Source organism: Squalius cephalus (genome assembly GCF_949319135.1).
Source record: "Squalius cephalus genome assembly, chromosome: 11".
Classification (NCBI taxonomy): domain Eukaryota; kingdom Metazoa; phylum Chordata; class Actinopteri; order Cypriniformes; family Leuciscidae; genus Squalius; species Squalius cephalus.
In genome coordinates this window covers 32,331,200-32,350,588 of record NC_137132.1, presented here as the reverse complement: position 1 = coordinate 32,350,588, position 19,389 = coordinate 32,331,200, and the positions used below count along the sequence as shown (strand labels likewise).

The window sequence follows — 19,389 nt, the reverse complement described above, 5'->3', positions numbered from 1 at the left end:
TATAAATATGTTTGCAAAGGTTGCAACTGTGTAAACTAGGAAAATAAAAATAGTCAATACATATTTCCTTGGACCCAGCGATTCATATGATGAAAACACCAGATCCAAACCAGTAGATTTGTTCATCCTTCAGGCTGGAAAAGCAAACAATAAAACATGAAAACACAGTTTCATTTAATTACTTATTATACATTATATTATTATAATTAAAAGTAAATGGTTGTTACATAAACTTTAAATATATCTCTGCACGCATTGTGTAACATGTAGGACCTGCAAATATAGTACCTGACAAAAATTCCTGTTGTACCTTATTGTTAATACAGACCAGGCTCTGTGTGCACTGCTAAACATTGTGTCTGGGCTCAGTTCAAGGACTGTTGTTTTATAAAACGCTTCTGCTGCTTGGCTGGAGATGAGGTCAACAGATTACACAGAGATTTCTTTAGGGAGCAAATTCCCATCCATGTATCTTGAACATTTTATTCTTGGGTTGCCTGATGACGGTCATGAGACCGAAACGTTGCAAATAAAATTTTGATACTCAATTGCAAGTGCTGATAGTGTGTGGGAGTTCCTTGTTTTTTGTAGATTTTTTGACCTTCACTTTTTTTTCCCATGCACAAATCACCTGCAGCTGTGCGATGGTGCTTGCTAATTGATTGATTCTTGGCTTGGAGAAATGGGGAAATGAATAACCTTAAAAATATCTTCACTTTACAGAGCATGCTTGCTAATGGTCACTCAATAAACATCAGCCATAGAGGGTATGCTTATGGAGATGAAACTATGTATGATGTACAGAGAGGGTACATCTTACATACAAAGAGTACATCATACGTACAAAGTTACGTCTGAAAAGAGAGGGGAAAAGGAAATGGAAGAGGAAGAGTTGTGTAGTAGTTTCTCACACAGGCCACCGCAATGTAGCATTAAGTGGCACCAAATTAATATTGTTAGTTTTGGTCATATACATCACTTAAGATCAGTGTGAGGGTGTTTCCCCTTAAAAATAAAGTACAATCAAGGAGGAAGATTGTTAAATAAGAAATATGTAAACTGGAGGGAATTTATCAGCTGAACAATCTGAAGGATTTGTGAGATGACAGTAACTTACAGAGCCTGTCTCTCTATCATCAACACAAGGAAAACACGTGTAATAAAAATAATTGTATCAACAAATAAGAACAAATACTAAATGAAGGAAGTATGAAATTGATGTATTAATGGTTGGAAAAAATTGGATGTTAGTATGACAGAGTTATGCTGTCTACTTTCGTTGTGAAACACATGTGAAATCAGTCCAATGCTGTGGCGAAACATCAGAGGCGGGTGGCGTCACGAACCAGGAAAATATAAAGCATGCCCAAAACAAACAGCACTATCTTCGTAGAAGTCTGAATTAAGTCGTTGACAGGCACGTAGGAGGTATGGCAAGGTGATGCAGCGTAAAGCCCTGCACGGGACTGTTTTCTTCATCCCGCTCCCGCCGAATTTCTGACCATTACCGCCCGCTCCCGCAACGTATGTGTTACACTCCCGCCCGCTCCCGCAATATGTATGTCCACTCCCGCCCGCACCCGCAAAACTCTGAGAATTTATTCCCGCACAATAATAGAGATGCATTGATTTTGTGTCTTCTCCCGTCCCGCAGGAAAAAAACATGTATTTGTATTGCTATTATTAAAGAGATTCATGGGGTTGTTTGTTTCGTTTCCCTGGCCGGCATGTATTCTGGACACATACACACAGGACAATGGAGGAAATCGAGTGTATGCTGTTTTTGGATGGTTTTGTTTTTGTTTTTGCTGTTTTTTATTCAGGATACTCCGTCTGGCGCGTGCAATGATGACGCAGTGAATAGTAATGATTCTCTCTGAACAATCAGCAGTCTGCCGTGTTTTCACGTCACATTTTAGTATCGCCTCAGCTCATTTAGAACCACGCCGGAGATGAAAGTACCTGGAAGCAGATACAGTTACAACTTTTACACAGTGGAAAACCAAACAAAGGCGAGTCGAGTCGATCCGAGCCGAGGCGAGCTGGTACTGTGTAGTGGAAAAGTTCCATTATTGACATCTCCATCATGTCACTAGGCTACCTCCCGATCCTGCAGTGTTTCTTTTAGCCGTCCATTCCCGCCCGCAGCAAAGTTCATACCGCCCGCTCCCGCGAGATTTGCGTTGGGTCCCGCGGGACCCGGCGGGACTCAATCCCAATGCAGCCCTCTAATGCAGCGTCTAGTTCCCTCTTCAGGGAACCGAGGTTACAGTCTTTTCAAGGTAACTCACGCTGGGTCGATTGACGCTGTGGTAATGTCTATACCAAAGCCACCATAGCGAGAATTGACCGTCCTGTGTGAAATCATGACGAGCAGTACTGCTACGAGAGCACCTGGGACCCTGGTGTAGAGTCCAGGTTCAAAGAGTAGAACCTTACAAATGTGTATGGTGAGGACCACCCTGCCGCATCACAAACATCCTGGAGAGCAACTCTTGATACAAGGGCCTTAGAGGCCGCCATACTCCTAGTACAGTGGAAACCGACCGCCATAGGGAAGGTTTGTCCAACCGATGAATAAGCCAGTGAGATAGCCTCGACTACCCACTTGCTCATTCTCTGCTTAAATGCTGGGGACCCCTTGTTGGGGGGCCTGAAACATATGAACAGCTGTTTAGATTTACACCACAGGGCAGCTCTGTGGACATAAGTATCTAGTGCCCTGACTGGGCAAGGCAGGATATTCTTTTCCTGGTCCGGATCATGAGGAGGACAGAAGATCGTGAGCATGCCAGGTGCAAATTCCAAGCATGAAGGTGAAACCGACAAGGCTTGCAAATCTTTGATTCTTTTAAGAGAAGTGATACCAAGAAGGAACAACGCTTTTACCAAGAAGGAACAACGCTTTTGACAACAAAAACTTGTCTGGAACCTCCTCGATAGGCTCGAAGGGAGCCAGGCCTTGCAGGAGAATGACCAGATCCCATGTCAGCAGCCTGGTATGAGCTGCAGGCCTCAGCCTCAGAGTACCATGGAGGAAATGAGATGTGGGTTTCTCCCCAAAGACATTCCAACCAAAGGAATGTGGTATGCAGCTATGCCATTCAGATTGAGCCATGTATTAAGCCCAAGCAATCGTGAAAACCTATTTGTTCCCCTTGCTGGGAGTAGTCCATTGATGTTCATTGAGTTCAGTCCATTGCTGAACTTTATGAAGTTCTTAAAATGTAAGTTAGGGAGGAGTGAGCCCATCTAATCTTTAACTCAACAGCCAGAGTATATAAGTATATAATTCCTCCACCTACCCCACCTTCATCTTGAGTACCTTGTCCTTCGTAATCATATTCTACGTTTAGCCACAGTGGAGGGTATATGAGAGCTCGAGTTGAAGCTGCTTCATCGAGCCCCTTATCAGGGGACAACAAGCCAAATAAGTTTAACCTAATATCTTAAAGATTTTGGGCATCTTTTGGGTGTCAAAGGTCTACTTCGAAAGAGAACTAAGTAAAATAAGTTTAACAATTGTGTCTTTCTTTCTTCCATATGTATAAACTCTGACTGAAAGACATGAAAAGGTGACTATTGTCACGGTGACTTTGTTTTGCCTTCTGTGTTTGTGCACCATGTGTTTCCTTGTTAGTCGGTTTCACTTGTTATCATCCTCATCACAGACATCATCACTCAACGTGTGCACCTGTTGTCACTTAGTCTCCTCATTTGTCTGTGTGTATAGTATCTCCAGTTTCAGTTCTCCCTTGTCAGTTCTTGTCAACACAGTTGAAAAGTTTGGCACGTGTCTTGTTCGTGAATAAATACTGTTTAATCCTGATCCGTCTTCTTTGTCTTCCTGAACGTGCCTCATGCAGCCAAAGCGTGACATATGGTCCAACAAATAATTTTTTTGAAACTGGACATTTAGATCCAAAGCCGTATGTAACATATTAAACATATGCTCATATGCTGATTAATAATGCTAAATGAATGAAAAAAGAAAACGTCTAAAGACGAAACATTATCTTGTCTAGTTTAGTTAAATGGTTAGTCATCTATGATAGATAAAAATAATTGTATTAGCTGCATTTTCTGCAGTGTTTTAGCAAAAGTACAGTATCTATTTTGCTGGTCACCATGTTTCTGCTGCTGTTGTTATTAAAATAACCGCTTCATCTGCAGCTTTTAATGTGGCGCTTTACGTTTTTAGTCGAGGGAGAGAGAGAAACAACACATACGGAGTGGAAAGGGCTTGAATAAAGCACTTTTGGCTCTAGATAAAAAATAGTATAGAAATAGCTCCGAAAGAGCATTACCATAAACAACCCTGAGTGATTGTGGTGTGAAACGCTCCGTTGTTTTGACACATTGCTCACTTTAATATGTAGAAACGGTAAAATGAAGCAATTATGTCTCGTGGTACGGATGGAACCAAGCCGTGGTCCAGATCCGGACTGCGGTGCACCATTGTAATAACACTGATATATACAAATATTAACAATATTATAATTATTATTTAATTGAAAAAAAAATAAAAATAATAATAATAAAAAAATCGGAGTAGGGCCTTTAAGCAGATGACATCCACTGGAGGGTGGGCCTTGTAGAATAAAACAGTATAAAGCTACAGCAGCTTAGATCCTCAGAAGACAAGTGAGTCTGTAAACATTAGGTAAATAGATCTCTCAGAATATAATCCTTCAGTTAATATTGTGTACTGCATTTTTGTTCTAAAGTGAAATGCCTTTCTTTCTCTTCATCAGGAAAATGATTCTGCCAAGTTTGAACATCACTCTGATTTTTACCAGTTATGGACCACCTGGTGCTCTTAATTATGGAGTTTTTGTCATCTCTCTTGCAGTCTATCTTACAACTGTTTTTGCAAATGTAACACTGATGCTGGTGATCTGCTTGGACACATCTCTCCATAAGCCCATGTACATATTTTTATTCAACCTAGCTATTAATGGACTAATTGGATCATCTGCTGTACTTCCTAAAATAATGGAGAATCTTGTTGATGATATGAAAGATATACTGTATACTGACTGTATTCTGCAAGTATTTTTTATTAATATGTATGCAACATGTGCTTATGCAATACTGACACTTATGGCATATGACAGGTATGTTTCAATTTGCAAGCCTCTACAATATCACAATATCATGACTCCGGGTAAAATAAGACTTCTGCTTTTTATTGTTTACTGTGTTCCTATCTGCTCTCTAGTTGTACAGGTGTACCTTACATCAAGGTTGCCTATGTGCAGGTATACAATAAACAAGTTGTTTTGTGACAATTTGGCCGTTGTTAATCTCTCCTGTGCCAAAAATACCTGGGGAGATCTGTATGGCATATGTCTGGTACTTGCTTTTGTTGTTCTACCTCTAATCTTTGTCATCTTATCATATGTGCAGATATTACTTGTCTCTTTGAATGCATCAGAAAACGCCAGAAAGAAGGCTCTAAAAACATGCACACCACACTTGATTACTTTTATTAATTTTTCATTGGCCTCTCTTTTTTCTGTGATATACAATCGAATTAATTTCAGTCTTTCAAAAGAAGTGAATGTGTTTATGTCAATTCATTTTATCCTGGTCCCTCCACTTCTACATCCACTTATTTATGGAATTAGAACAAAGGAGATCAGCAATAGCCTCACAAAAATATTGCAAAGAAAAATACTTGCACTTGGTTTTAATTTAAAGACTGAACAAAGGTGTAATGATGCACTTTTTATTTCTACTAAATAAATGGCAAGGCCTATATGGACACATTTGAATGTCTTATATTACATTTTGCACATTGTTTAATGGCATTAGAGTTGGAATCTGAAATTGTGTATGTGTGATATTTACATAATGCAATATTCTGAATTATTTACATATTTTGGTCAATGCAAATAATCCACTTCAAATTACCTTGAATTTTAGAACAAATTTCACATAATTTTATCATATTAATGTTGCAGCCATTTTATAAAAGCAACTACATATTTATATACATACTGTACATAGATTCCTTCTCTTTTGTAGTTTTATTAAAAAATGTCAAATAGAAAATGTTATTCAAAGGTTTATATAGGTGAGAAGGCACATATTTACACAGATGAAAAAAAAATGGGTAACACTTTAGAATACTGTTTCTTACTTACTGCATAAGGAATTACTGAAGAACTAATAGGTAATTATTTTTTAACACTTAAGTCACTATTATTAACTACTAAGGAAGATGTGTTAAGTAATCAGTATGTAATAAAATTTTATGATTGTGTTAAGTATCAGTTAGTTAATACCTCCTGAATAACTACTTTTAATTATCTACTAATTAAGGTTCAAGAAAAATAACTATGAAGTAACTACTAATGAACAGTCATAAGTTACACAGAAGTCACTACAATAATATTATTTATTTTTTTAGCAGTGGAGTGGTGGATGAAGTACACAAATCAAGTAGGCTACTTGAGTAAAAGTACAGATACCCCAATACAAAATTACTCCAGTAAAATTATAATTAGGCCTATTTATTTTCAAATTTACCTTAGTAAAAGTACAAAGGTAATTCATTTTTAAAGTACTTAAAAAGTAAAAAAAACACTGATCAATGTTTTTATTTTATTTTTATAGACAGTTTTAGTCATTCTTCAGCACTAATAAGAAAGATAAGTGCAGACATTTACCTATAAGCAAACGTTTCATTTCATTAGCAAAACTTATCATAATGTACATTACACCTTATTATTATACTTAGTTATTATTAAGTTGGCTTGAGAGATCCAACTTACTGAAATCCTATTTAAACTTATTATTATTCTTCTGAGACTAAATTTACAATTCTAACTCCTCCTAGAGCTTTAACTCTACAAACTCCAAACTCGGGTCAGACCTTCAGACTGTTCTGACTCGGTATGCTATATCTTTTCAGACTGATTTGACTTTCAGTTTTCTTAAAAAATAATATTAAAAATCATAAAAATCCCATTGACTTACATTGCGGACTGTTCAAATTGAGCCAAGACTATGGTGGCCCATTAGTGTACAAGCCAAAAACTCAAATCTAAACTCCCTGAAGGCCTAGACTTGATTAAACTACCATTCTATGGACTAATAAACGTATCTATCTATCTATCTATCTATCTATCTATCTATCTATCGTATTTTCCGGACTATAAGTCGCACTTTTTTTCATAGTTTGGCTGGTCCTGCGACTTATATTCAGGTGCGACTTATATATCAAAATTAATTCAGACTGAAATGAACCAAGAGAAAACATTACCGTCTACAGCCGTGAGAGGGCGCTCTAGTTGGCGGAGTTGTTCAAAAGCGACACCAAGGATGAAGAAAATGATGTGGAATGAGATTGCGGGAGCTTGGTGAACTTGTTTATTGGTAACTTGCTTGTTGGGCTCGCTGGCTTATGTTAATTTAGCATATTCAGCCTCCCAGGTATATGTTCTTAATGTTATCGTGTAGCTGGATAACTGTTAATGTGTTGCGTTAACATACCGGACACCTAACGTTATTCAGCCTGTTGTTCTGTGTAGTTGAATAACGTCTCGGTTACATATGGTAACCCTCGTTCCCTGAGGGAGGGAACGGAGACGTACGTCGTGGTGAACGACGAATAGGAATCTCGCTAGAGAGGCCAATCTACTTCGAGTGAAACTAAACAAGCCAATGCACGGTCGGTCTCGACCTTCCGTTAGGAGCAGCCGTGGAAGATATACACATATGGGATCCCTGTAGGGTCACACATATGGGACCCAGCCTAGACCCGGTTCTCAAGGATTCAGCGGATAAAGGCCTGGCACCGGACGCTCCGCCACGTCCGGGCCGAGGGTGTTTGGAGGACTCGACAGGTTTTGACTCTGGAGCAATAAGGGTGCACAGTAGGGTGCAGCAAGCCGACAGAGCCGGTACTCACAGTGCTTCTACCCGTTTAGGGTGAGAACACGGGAGGACACGGGCTCTACACGTAGGCTATAGTATCTAGCGAACGTGTTAGGTGTCGCCCAGCCCGCAGCTCTACAGATATCTGTTAGCGAGGAGCCACGTGCCAGCGCCCAGGAGGATGCAACGCCTCTCGTGGAGTGTGCATGCAACCTGAGCGGGCAGGGCACGCCTTGAGCTTCGTAAGCCAAGGCGATGGCATCCACTATCCAGTGGGCCATCCTCTGCTTGGAGACAGCCTTTCCCTTCTGCTGGCCTCCGTAACAGACAAAGAGCTGGTCTGAGGTCCTGACGCTTTGGGTTCTGTCCACGTACATACGCAGAGCGCGAACGGGACAGAGCAAAGCCAGGGCTGGGTCTGCCTCCTCCAGGGGCAGCGCTTGCAGGTTCACTACCTGATCTCTAAAGGGAGTGGTAGGAACCTTGGGCACATAGCCAGGCCGGGGTCTCAGTACAACATGGTTGTCACCCGGCCCGAACTCTAGGCACGACTCGTCGACCGAAAATGCTTGCAGGTCCCCTACCCTCTTGATCGAGGCCAGTGCAATCAGCAGCAAAGTCTTCAAGGAGAGAAGCTTTAAGTCTGCTGACTGCAAAGGCTCAAAGGGAGCATCCTGAAGTGCTCGGAGCACCAGGGAAAGGTCCCAAGAGGGTATGGAGGGGGGACGAGGAGGATTTAATCGTCTCGCCCCCCTAAGGAACCTGACGACCAGGTCGTGCTTTCCAACTGTTTTGCCATCTATGTGGTCATGATAGGCTGAAATAGCAGCAGCATGTACTTTAAGGGTGGAGGGAGACAGCCTCCGCTCCAACCCTTGCTGCAAGAAGGAAAGCACTGACCCAATCGAACATCTTCGGGGGTCCTCTCTGCGGGAGGAACACCACTCGACGAACAGGTTCCACTTCAAGGCGTACGCACGTCTCGTAGACGGCGCTAGCGCAGAAGTGATGGTGTTAAGTACCTCTGGGGGTAAGTCACCTAGAACCTCCGCGTCCCGTCCAGGGACCAGACATGGAGTTTCCAGAGGTCCGGACGCGGGTGCCAAAGGGTGCCCCGTCTCTGAGTCAGAAGATCCTTCCTCAGAGGAATGGGCCAGGGAGGGACTGTCACGAGGAGCATGATCTCTGGGAACCAAGTCCGGATGGGCCAATAGGGAGCCACCAGAAGGACCTGCTCCTCATCCTCCCTGACTTTGCACAGTGTCTGTGCAAGTAGGCTCACTGGGGGAAATGCATATTTGCGGAGGCCCCGGGGCCAGCTGTGTGCCAGTGCATCCGTGCCGAGTGTTCCCTCGGTCAGGGAGTAAAACAACCGGCAGTGGGAGGTTTCTGAGGAGGCAAACAGGTCTACCTGAGCCTCTCCGAACACTCTCCAGATCAGCTGAACCACCTGGGGGTGGAGTCGCCATTCTCCCGGGAGCACAGCTCGTGATAGCTCGTCGGCCACACGGTTGAGCACACCGGGGACATACATGGCTCGAATCGACCCCAGATGCTTCTGACTCCAAAGGAGGAGATGGCGGGCGAGTTGCGACATGCAACGGGAGCGTAGACCACCTTGACGGTTGATGTACGCAACGGTCGCAGTGTTGTCCGTACGGACCAGCACGTCTCTGCCCTGTAGCGGCCTTTTCAGGCGGCTCAAAGCGAGACGTACTGCTAGCAACTCGAGGCAGTTGATGTGCCACTGCAGTTGGGGGCCCGTCCACACCCCTGACACTGCATGCCCGTTGTACGTGGCACCCCAGCCGGTGGCAGAGGCATCTGTGAAAACCACAGCATGCCTGGACACCTGTTCCAAGGGGACTCCTGCCCGGAGGAACGAGGGGTCTGACCACGGACTGAAGGTCTGGCGGCACGCCGGTGTGATTGCCACCCGGTGAGTGCCGTGATGCCACACCCATCTCGGGACTCGGCCGTGAAGCCAGTGCTGAAGCGGTCTCATATGGAGCAGGCCGAGCGGAGTTACCGCTGCTGCCGCTGCCATATGCCCCAGGAGCCTCTGAAAGAATTTCAGTGGGACCGCCGTCCTGCCCTTGAACGTGTTCAAGCAGTTCAGCACCGACTGAGCGCGTTGCTCTGTGAGGCGCGCTGTCTGTGCGACCGAATCCAACTCCATACCGAGATAAGAGATCCTCTGCACAGGGGCGAGTTTGCTCTTCTCCCAGTTGACCTGAAGGCCCAGCTGGCTGAGGTGCCTGAGCACGAGGTCCCTGTGTTCGCATAACTGATCTCGAGAGTGTGCTAATATGAGCCAGTCGTCGAGATAGTTGAGAATGCGAACGCCCTGTTCTCTCATGGGAACAAGGGCCCCCTCCGTGACTTTCGTGAAGACACGGGGGGACAGGGCCAGCCCGAAGGGTAGGACCTTGTACTGATATGCTCGACCCTCGAACGCAAAGCGCAGAAACGGCCTGTGTCGAGGAAGAATCGAGACATGAAAGTACGCGGGGCTCGCAGAGACCGTACAAGCGGGACCAAAGGGACCGTAGGCATACCCGGAGTGGGGCAGCGAGGTGGAACACAGGGGCTCGGCTCGGGAGGCTCTCTCTGGGAGGCGGCCCGTAGCGGAGTCTGAGTGTGCTGCGCAACACTTACCTGGTTCCACGAGGCGGGAGGTGCAGGAGACGGCTTGGTTGCGTTCTCGAGCTGCACACTGCTGCCTGCTGGCGATAGAAGAGGTGGATGAGAGTGGTAAGGATTCTCTCCCCCCACTGCTCTCCGGGCCCTCTTCGGACCCAGAGACGGAAGAAACTGCTCTTTTATTGAAATTTTGGGTACCGCTGGTTTTGAGGCCAGCGGCGGAACAAAAAGAAAAGGAAAACAAGGATTTTCCACCCGGCCCTCTTCCGGGGGATGGAGCGATGCCGTCATCGTCTCCTGGAGAGCAGTCCCTGCCATCTCTGGGTCGCCCGTCCTAGGGCCGCTTGCCCTTGGCCTTGCCGCCCTTCTTGGTGGGGTCCTGGACGGGCGGGGCGGACCGCCTGCGACTGGCTCCACGGCGCCGTTTGGATGGAGGCTGCTGCTGCGGCGCGGGAGCAGGGGCAGACGCAGGAGGCCGCCCTCGGCGACGAGCAGACTGAGGAGCCGCAGACGGAGGGGTGGGAGCAGCAGCTGGCCGCCGCGGCAGGATGTGACGGATGGCCTCAGTCTGCTTTTGTACAGCCGAGAACTGCTGGGCGAAGTTCTCGACCGCGTCGCCGAAGAGGCCGGTCTGGGACATGGGGGAGTTCAGGAACCGGAGCTTATCGGTCTCCCGCATGTCCGCCAGACACAGCCAGAGATGGCGTTCCTGGACCACCATGGTGGACATCGCACGACCCACCGACCGCGCGGTCACCTTCGTCGCACGAAGCGCGAGGTCCGTCGCAATACGAAGTTCCTGAAGAACTTGGGGATCATGACCACCCTCGTGCAGGTTCTTCAGTGCCTTGGCCTGATGAACCTGCAGCAACGCCATGGCGTGCACGGCAGAGGCAGCTTCCCCACAGGCCTTGTAAGCCTTGCCGGTTAAATCCGACGAGTACTTACAGGCCCATGAAGGGAGACACGGTTCTCCGCGCCAAGTGGAGTTAGGGCACAGTTGCATAGCAACGGCCCGTTCCACTGGCGGGATGCGCGTGTATCCCTTAGCTGCCCCGCCATCAAGGGTGGTGAGGGAGGAGGAGCCACCGGAACGGTTTCTGGCAGTAAAAGGTGCCGTCCACGTCCCCGTAAGCTCCTCATGCACTTCCGGGAAGAAAGGCACTGGGGTGGGTTGCTGAGAACCAGCGCGCGCCACCCCGAGATACCAATCGTCCAACCTCGAGGGTTCGGGACACGGTGGAGGATTCCACACGAGCCCGACCCCGTTGGCGGCCCGGGAAAGCATGGCCATCATCTCCGGGTCCGTCTCAGGCACCGTTGACACCCCCGAAGGAGGCAACGGCGCCGAGTCGTCATCCGCAGAGAAGTCTGACCCACCCTCCGATGCAGCGATCGACATCTGATCCTCACAGGGAGCCCCAAAGGAGACAACCGGTACACACCGCGAGGATGGTCCAGCTTTCTCCAATGGGGGCTCAACTGGCTGCGGAGCATGAGAGGGGTGAGGGCTCCTAGGGGGTTGGTTCCCCGAAGGAGACGCGCTCACCGTGATCCTCAGGTCACCCATGTCGCTGCCCGAAGCCAACCTCTGAGGAGGATTGGATCGAGGCAGCGGCACGGGGACTCCGCCCCTTTGCAGGAACGTGAGTCTCGACCGCAGCTCCGCGATGGTCATCTTCCCACAATGGGTACATGACTCATCCACAAGCGCTGCCTCAGCGTGTTCAATGCCCAGACACACGAGGCAGCGTTTGTGACCATCCTGTGAGCCCAGGTAACGACCGCATCCAGAAACACACAGATAGAAAGTCATTTTTTTCTCTTTTTGAAAAAGACGCTCTCTATCTGTGTAAGCTCTTTTAGGGACTGCTCTCACTGGTGCTGAAACACGCAGGGGAACAGTCACTGCGAACACAGACAGGAATGTGCACCTGTCTGTGCGCTGTCTCTCTCTCTCTCGCTGGCAGGTCTTACCAGCTGTAAAAACAGCTTTTGAGCGCTCTGCTGGCGCACCTTACCAGCTGTTATAACAGCTTTTTTGTTTGCTCAGTTTGTAACAAAAACAAAAAAGACAGAGAAAAGAAGAGAGAGGAAAAAGAAGACTGCTCGCGCTGCCGTGTTGTAACGCCCGCACCGGAAGGAGAGGTCCAAATAAGGCTTGTCAAAGTCACTCTGTGTAGAACGCATCGAAGTGCTTGGCTCCGAAGCAAAAAGCTGAAGTGCAATCTCACCAGCTGCTCGTTAAATACCCGCGCTGCGAGGCTGCACAGCTGATGCAAATGATTGCACGCCAATGTGCATTGGCTTGTTTAGTTTCACTCGAAGTAGATTGGCCTCTCTAGCGAGATTCCTATTCGTCGTTCACCACGACGTACGTCGTAGTGACCGAACGATAGGGAACTTGCCTTTCCAGATTAAATGTCTGTTCTTGGTCTTGGATTTTGTGAAATAAATTTCTAAATAAATGCGACTTATAGTCCAGTGCGACTTATATATGTTTTTTTCCTCTTCATGACGCATTTTTTGACTGATGCGACTTATACTCCGGAGCGACTTATAGTCCGGAAAATACGGTATCTATCTATCACTCAAAAAAATAAATCGTTGGTGTAACTTAATATAATTATGACACACATTTCCACGCATTTGAATTATGTTATCTCAGCTTAATCTAGGCAAATAGAACCCATAAGCAAAAATCATCTTCAGCCAATGAGGTCAAACTATTTTTGTTTTAATTGTCTTGTGAATTTAACTTGTACACAATTTTGTCTTGTTGAGCCAATTAATTGAAACCACTTAAATTTAAACAACCAGAAATATTTTAACTGAACGACGTAATTGTCTTTTAAACCAGCTTTTAATTACTGATATTTCTGCCAAAATGTACTTACAAATCAAGTACTCAATGTGAATGTCTCAAATCTTTCTTTATTCAGTGTCCAAAGTGAAACAAAAAACAGCAATTACCGATCAGTGCTGACCTACAATTTCAAAACTACTCCATCTTAGAACAAGACAGATCAAAAATACAGTATTTCCAGAGTCAGTTTAAAGCAACTACAGAGCTAGTTTTAAGGTTTCAGGCAGGTTGACAAATATTTTTTGTCAAATAAAGAAAAACTACACAACAGAAATAGAGGAGAAACCATATTGCTATTGCATGCAATTAAATAAAATGAAAATCAACCACTTTTAATGCAGATTTGGCAATTACTGCACTCAAGGGAAAAAACACCAACTTGTGCTTAGTGTAGAGATACAATTGTCACGGTGTGACAAAAGCCAGATAAGGAGAGAGAGTAAAATCCTTGTGAAGGCAGTATTATTTGGAGACCTCTTGTGGATGGTCGTCTCATCACACCGCGAAATCCGTTGCCATGGCAGCGAGGCCAATTGCCTGATTGACAGCAGGTGAGGAGAATTACAGAGAGTGTTGTGAGAGGAACGCGCATTAAGATGGGGCTTTAAAAAGAGAGAGGAAACAGACGGTCAGTGTGGTTCTCCTCCCGTGAGATACTGTGTTTTGTCGGCGGGTTGTTTATATTTGAAGCTGGACTGTGTAGCAGGGCGAAGATTGAAGCCGAGGAATGGAAAGGAGAGAGTGAAGTTTTGTCAACGAAAATCCAAGGGATATCGTCAGCAGTGGAAGAGACGCAAAGTGATGAGTATTTGATCCGTGGTTTATATGCACTGACATTGAAGTGGTGTGGAGTGTTTGGAAAGCGTGTGGCACGAGTGGATTATTACACCGAGTGAATTAATGATCTGTCTTCAACCTTTGTTCTTCCTTCACTGAATGTGACGATTGCTACATCCGTCCTGGCTGTCTCTGGGAGAAGTTGAGCCGTGTGAGAAACGAGAGTCGATCCGGTGGGAGAAAGACCGGTGGGTGAGTGCTGGCCCGAATGCACGGTGTGCGAGTGGAATGCAGTGCCTGAAGTGACGATTCACACGGTTTGTGTTATGGAGTGAAGTTTATCGTGTGGAGAAGTATTAAAAGTCTGCTGTGCACTCTCCTCTATAGTCTTTCACCCGCTGTTCCTGAACAGGGTTTGTCACATTAAGCGCCCAACTTACCATTCGAGACAGCCCCGCTTTGTTAATGCTGTTGATCCATTGATTCCTGTTACATTGTTGCAGTGGACAGCTGAACTGGAGCGTCTTGCTTGAGCATCCTTCCTGTCTGGTGGTCACCACACGTCCCTATCAACAGCCACTGCCCGGGTTTGAACGAGAGAAGGTACTGCCGTTGAATGTTTCATTTACTATTGAATGGTCGAATCCTTTTGCATTGTTACAGCGCATAGCCGAATTGGAGCATCTTGCTTAAAGCATCCTCCCCGTCTGGTGGTCTCCACACGTCCCTATCAAAAGCCGCTGTCTGGTTGTAACGAGAGAAGGTATTACAGCTGAATGTTTCATTACTGCCGAATGGTCATACCCTGTTGCACCGATACAGTGGACAGCTGAAGTGGAGTGTCTTGCTTAGAGCATCCTTCCCGCTTGGTGGTCTCCACATGCTCCATCGAAAGTCGCTGTCCTGTTCGGAAAAGGAAAAGGTATTTGAAATGAACGTTTGATATGCTGTTGAATAGTTAAACCCTGCTACCTGGTTACAGTGCACAGCCGAAGTGGAGTGCCCCGCTCAAGTGTCCTCTCCGCTTGGTGGTCTCCGCATGCCCTATGGAAAGCCTCCGCCCTGTTCAGAAGAGAGAAGGTATTTTAATTGAACGTTCCACACGCTGTTGAGAAGTTAAATCCTGTTACCTGGTTACAGTGTGCAGTCAAGTGGAGTGTCTCCCTCAAAGCATCTTCTCCGCCTGGTGGTCCCCACCTGTCCCCACTGAAAGCCTCCGCCCTGTTCAGAAGGAGAGAAGGTATCACTGTTGAACGTCGCATCTTGTTGAACCATTGAACCCTGTCGTATCGTTGCAGGGCACAGCCAAAGTGAAGTGTTCTCTTGCCGGGTGGCCCTCCGTGCCTGTGTTGCAAAGCATTGCTACTGTTCAGAAGGAAGGAGAGTAACTACGGCATGTGTCTCGATTAAAGTGTTCTGCTGTTCATGGTCCCCTCCTGGCCCGGCCCGCTCGCCACCTGCGTCCTTGTGACCTGTCTGAGTCGAGGATCCCCGTCCTCTGGATACTTACCTCTGGGCAGCCTCCGGCGTTCGTTCCATCCTCACTGCGAATACCTACCTGGTTCCAGTCCGAATGGGGTCCGTGTAGCCAAGACTTCCTTGAGAGCTTTGTAAAGGGTACTTACCCAGTGGCTTACCTGAGTGGTGTGCGTCCTCCTCTGATTCCTCTCCGACGAGCCGCAGGGTGTCCACGAACGTCCATCCCGCCCCGGTCCAGGGGGCCCATCGAATTGCTTCTGGCGAAAGAAGAGATTTTAATTAGGACTTTTCCAATTTACCTGCTTTTAACTTAATAAAGAAATTGTTATTCCTTTATCCTCTGTCTTTGTCTGGTTCCTTGACACGCTTCTCGAGGCGGTGCCCGGTCCCCAGGGGTGGGTGCAGTCTGGCTTGGCCCACCCCGACCTGTGACACAATCTCAAAACTATTATCTTAAAACAAGATATTTCAAGAATCCGATTAAAGCAACTACAGCAGTAGTTAAGGTTTCAGACAGGTTGAGAAATATTTTAGTAAAACAAATAAAACTACAAACCAGAACAAGAGGATTAACAATATTGCTTTTGTATGCAATTAAATGAAATGAAACATCAACCACTTTTAATGTAAATCTGATTATTACTGCATTCAAGAGAAAAAGAAAAACACCAACACCAACTTGTGCTTAGTGCTGACTACAACTAGATGTTTCAAGAATCACATTAAAGCAACTACAGCAGTAGTTGTAAAGTTTCAGCCAAGTCAAGAAATAAAACTTAGAAACCAACCACCGTCCGAAAAAAATAAGAGGATTAACAATACTGATCTATTGCATCTAACCAAATTAAATGACTACAAGACTATAATAAAAAAAAAAAAGTTAAGACAATTTCTGCTCAGTGTTGAGCTACAACAAAATAGAACAAGGTCAACTTACTCCAACATCTTGTTCTTCAGGGTTTGCACTTTTGGTGAAAGTCTGTCCATCCAGGTTGAAGAACACTTTCTGGATTACCTCGAATGTAGATTTGAGTTCTCGTGGGTAGCTAAGGTTCAAGGCGTAAATGAGTCCGAATAACATGGCCACTGCTACAGCTGCATTCCTCAAGGAGCTGAGAACCTCAGTCCCTTCAATCACGACACCAACATCTACAGGCTGATCCACTGGGTCATGTCCTTCATGTCGAACAATGTAGATCCCCATTACTGTCTGCTTCATCGCTTCTTTGGCACTCAACCAATCGCAATCCTGTGCAAAATAAACAAAATATGCAGCATTTGTATGACAACTAATCTTTAAGAACACAGTACAGGTAATATATGAAAGTGAACTAGACGGAAGAGAAGCATTTGCTTACAGCATACTCCTTGAACAGCTGTACATGGTCTTCATTCAAGTATGCACACAATGCTTTGAGGATGCATTCTCTTCGCACATCTATGCTGTTATTCTTAAAAAAAAAAAAAAAAATACAAATACAAAACACTGATAAAAAAAAAAAATTGAATATTGATAACCAAGAGGTGTGTATAACTTTGTGTACCAACCTGTGAAATGGGTTGCATGATGTTTTTTATTGTTCGGCCATTGACTCCACCTTTAGTGTGAAAAATCTTCATCAAGCTGTCTGAATATTGGTCAAGCACAGCAAGAAACTTACTCTTAGGGAACTGAAACTCCAGTGGGACTGTTGTAATCCGCATGAATTCACTATTGATGTGTTAAAAGAGCAAACAAAATGTCAAGTATTTGGACTTAAAATTTTCCAGGCTTAAATAAAGTAAATGAGCTTCTGCATTTAAAGGAAAAAATAAAAACACTTACTTCATCAACATTAAAGAGAGCTGGCCATCGAGTTTTAAACTCTGCTACCATTGGTTTCTTCTGAACCACTTCCTGTCTTCTGTATGAAAAGGTTCTTTCCATCTTCTCTTTGATTATTTTGTCGTTGTTTCTTTTTCTGATCTCTGTCAAAAGTTGAACTCGTTCTTTCTCCAGACTGTCAGAAGTTTCTCCCTTTGGATGTTGAGGGCAGTAATTCACTTCCGCTCTTCTAGGCTTCTTAATGTTTGAAGCAGCATGGCATTGGTCTTGCTTTTTGTTCTTTAATGAATTTATGCTTACTTCAGAACACCCCACACTTCTGAGCTTGGTACGAAAGTTCGCCATCTTATACTTTAGGCTTATTTTCCACCCATAGCAACCATTGTAGGAGCCTTGCTCTCGTAAGCAAGGGTGTTTATTGATCAATGCTTCTGCCACTGCATTAAGGTCTACATCCATTGGATATGCTTTGAATTTTATGATTTCCTCAGCTAGGCTTTCCAGAATGTGCGATTTCAGCTTTGTAGATGGACTAAGACGAGTTCCGTTAGCATGGTATTCAGCATTGGCTTGTTGTAGAATTATTTCTGAGTCATAGGAGAAACGTGGACTTGGGAATACAAGTGGCCACGGGGTAGATCTTGATTCGGATTGCACTGACCCAAGAGAAGGATCAGGGGAAGACAAAAGGACAGTGTCATCGGTTTCAAACGAGGAGACTGATGCAGAATCATCTAACCTGTGCAGTGTTGAGTGCTCAGGAATTGATTCTGGAGTCTCACAAGAACCCAAGCTTTCCTTGACTTTTTCTTGGTTTTGTCCCGTGGTCTTAAAGATGACCTTCAAGGTTCCTTTGTCTTCAACATCAGTTACTGATGTCAAATTAATAAACTCACCACCAAAGTCATCATCTTGATACTGCAACCGGATATCTCCATCAAGCTGGAAAGTGTCAGTGATTATTTGTGTGAGGTCATCAGTAGAACTAGGCATCCCTTCAGGCAGAATCAACTTCCTGGCATCATTGTCAGCTAGAATTACTCTAAGTTTTACAGGTCCAGCCATTATATCTATAGACTATCAGCCTAAAGAGAGGACACATGACAAATTAATCACACAAATGAAAGGGACAAGACAATATGTGTGTGAATGGTTAATTTTTTTTTGCATTCAGTATTTTAAGCATTTCTGATTTTTGTTGTTTTTAAATAAAATATTGACCTACTTACTCTCAAAGTTATCTTGTTCTGTTCAGCCTTTAAAAGCACATATACTCAAGCCTCTGTTAGCCTATGGAGGAAAAAAAAACAAAGCATTTATGAGTGTGAAGAATAGTTGTAATTTGTATCGAAAAGTACTGTGTAGAATATTTGTACTAACAGGAATAGAATCTTGTTTTATGCTGCTACACGAATATATCTTTTCAAAGTCAGCATCTGAACAGCCCCAACCAAGTAGCACACAAGTGGATAGTCATCTAACAGTTCACCATGCTCAACAAAGACCAGCTCTCTCAGATGCGATCCATTTACTTCAAAGGCTCTGAAATGCTCTCGGTACCAGCAGCATAACTTCTTACAAATGAAACTCAACTTGTCTTGAAAAATGCAAATTTGAATTATTTCCACAAATTCAGGGAGGCCAGCTAGTGATCCACGAGCCAGTATCATTCCTGTTTTGTAACTTACTCCGTATGCATTTACAGACTTGGCTAGACTAACTTCAGTAGTCTCTGGGTACCTCTGTTTGATGGTGCAAGCTATTTCCTTGTTCAACACTTCAACTGGAACTGGTGAAACGCTTGTGACTTAAAATGATGCCCTCTTAAGGCCAGATGAATGCAAATGAAAAGCAAGCATTAGTTGGTGCTTTGTAGATAGTGTAAGAGCTATATTTTTAAAACAGTTAGTGTGAC

The 19,389-nt window shown here is 44.9% G+C and overlaps 1 protein-coding gene across 1 annotated transcript; it reads left to right on the top strand.

Moving 5' to 3' along the window:
* Window positions 1–4,758: 4,758 nt before the first annotated feature.
* LOC307167011 (olfactory receptor 52K1-like) lies at window positions 4,759–5,748 on the top strand (the record flags this gene model as incomplete). The annotated part of the gene is made up of 1 exon (XM_079885876.1): window positions 4,759–5,748. One exon carries the CDS (start codon window positions 4,759–4,761, stop codon window positions 5,746–5,748), a length of 990 nt encoding a protein of 329 aa, XP_079742002.1.
* Between the last annotated feature and the right edge of the window lie 13,641 nt (window positions 5,749–19,389).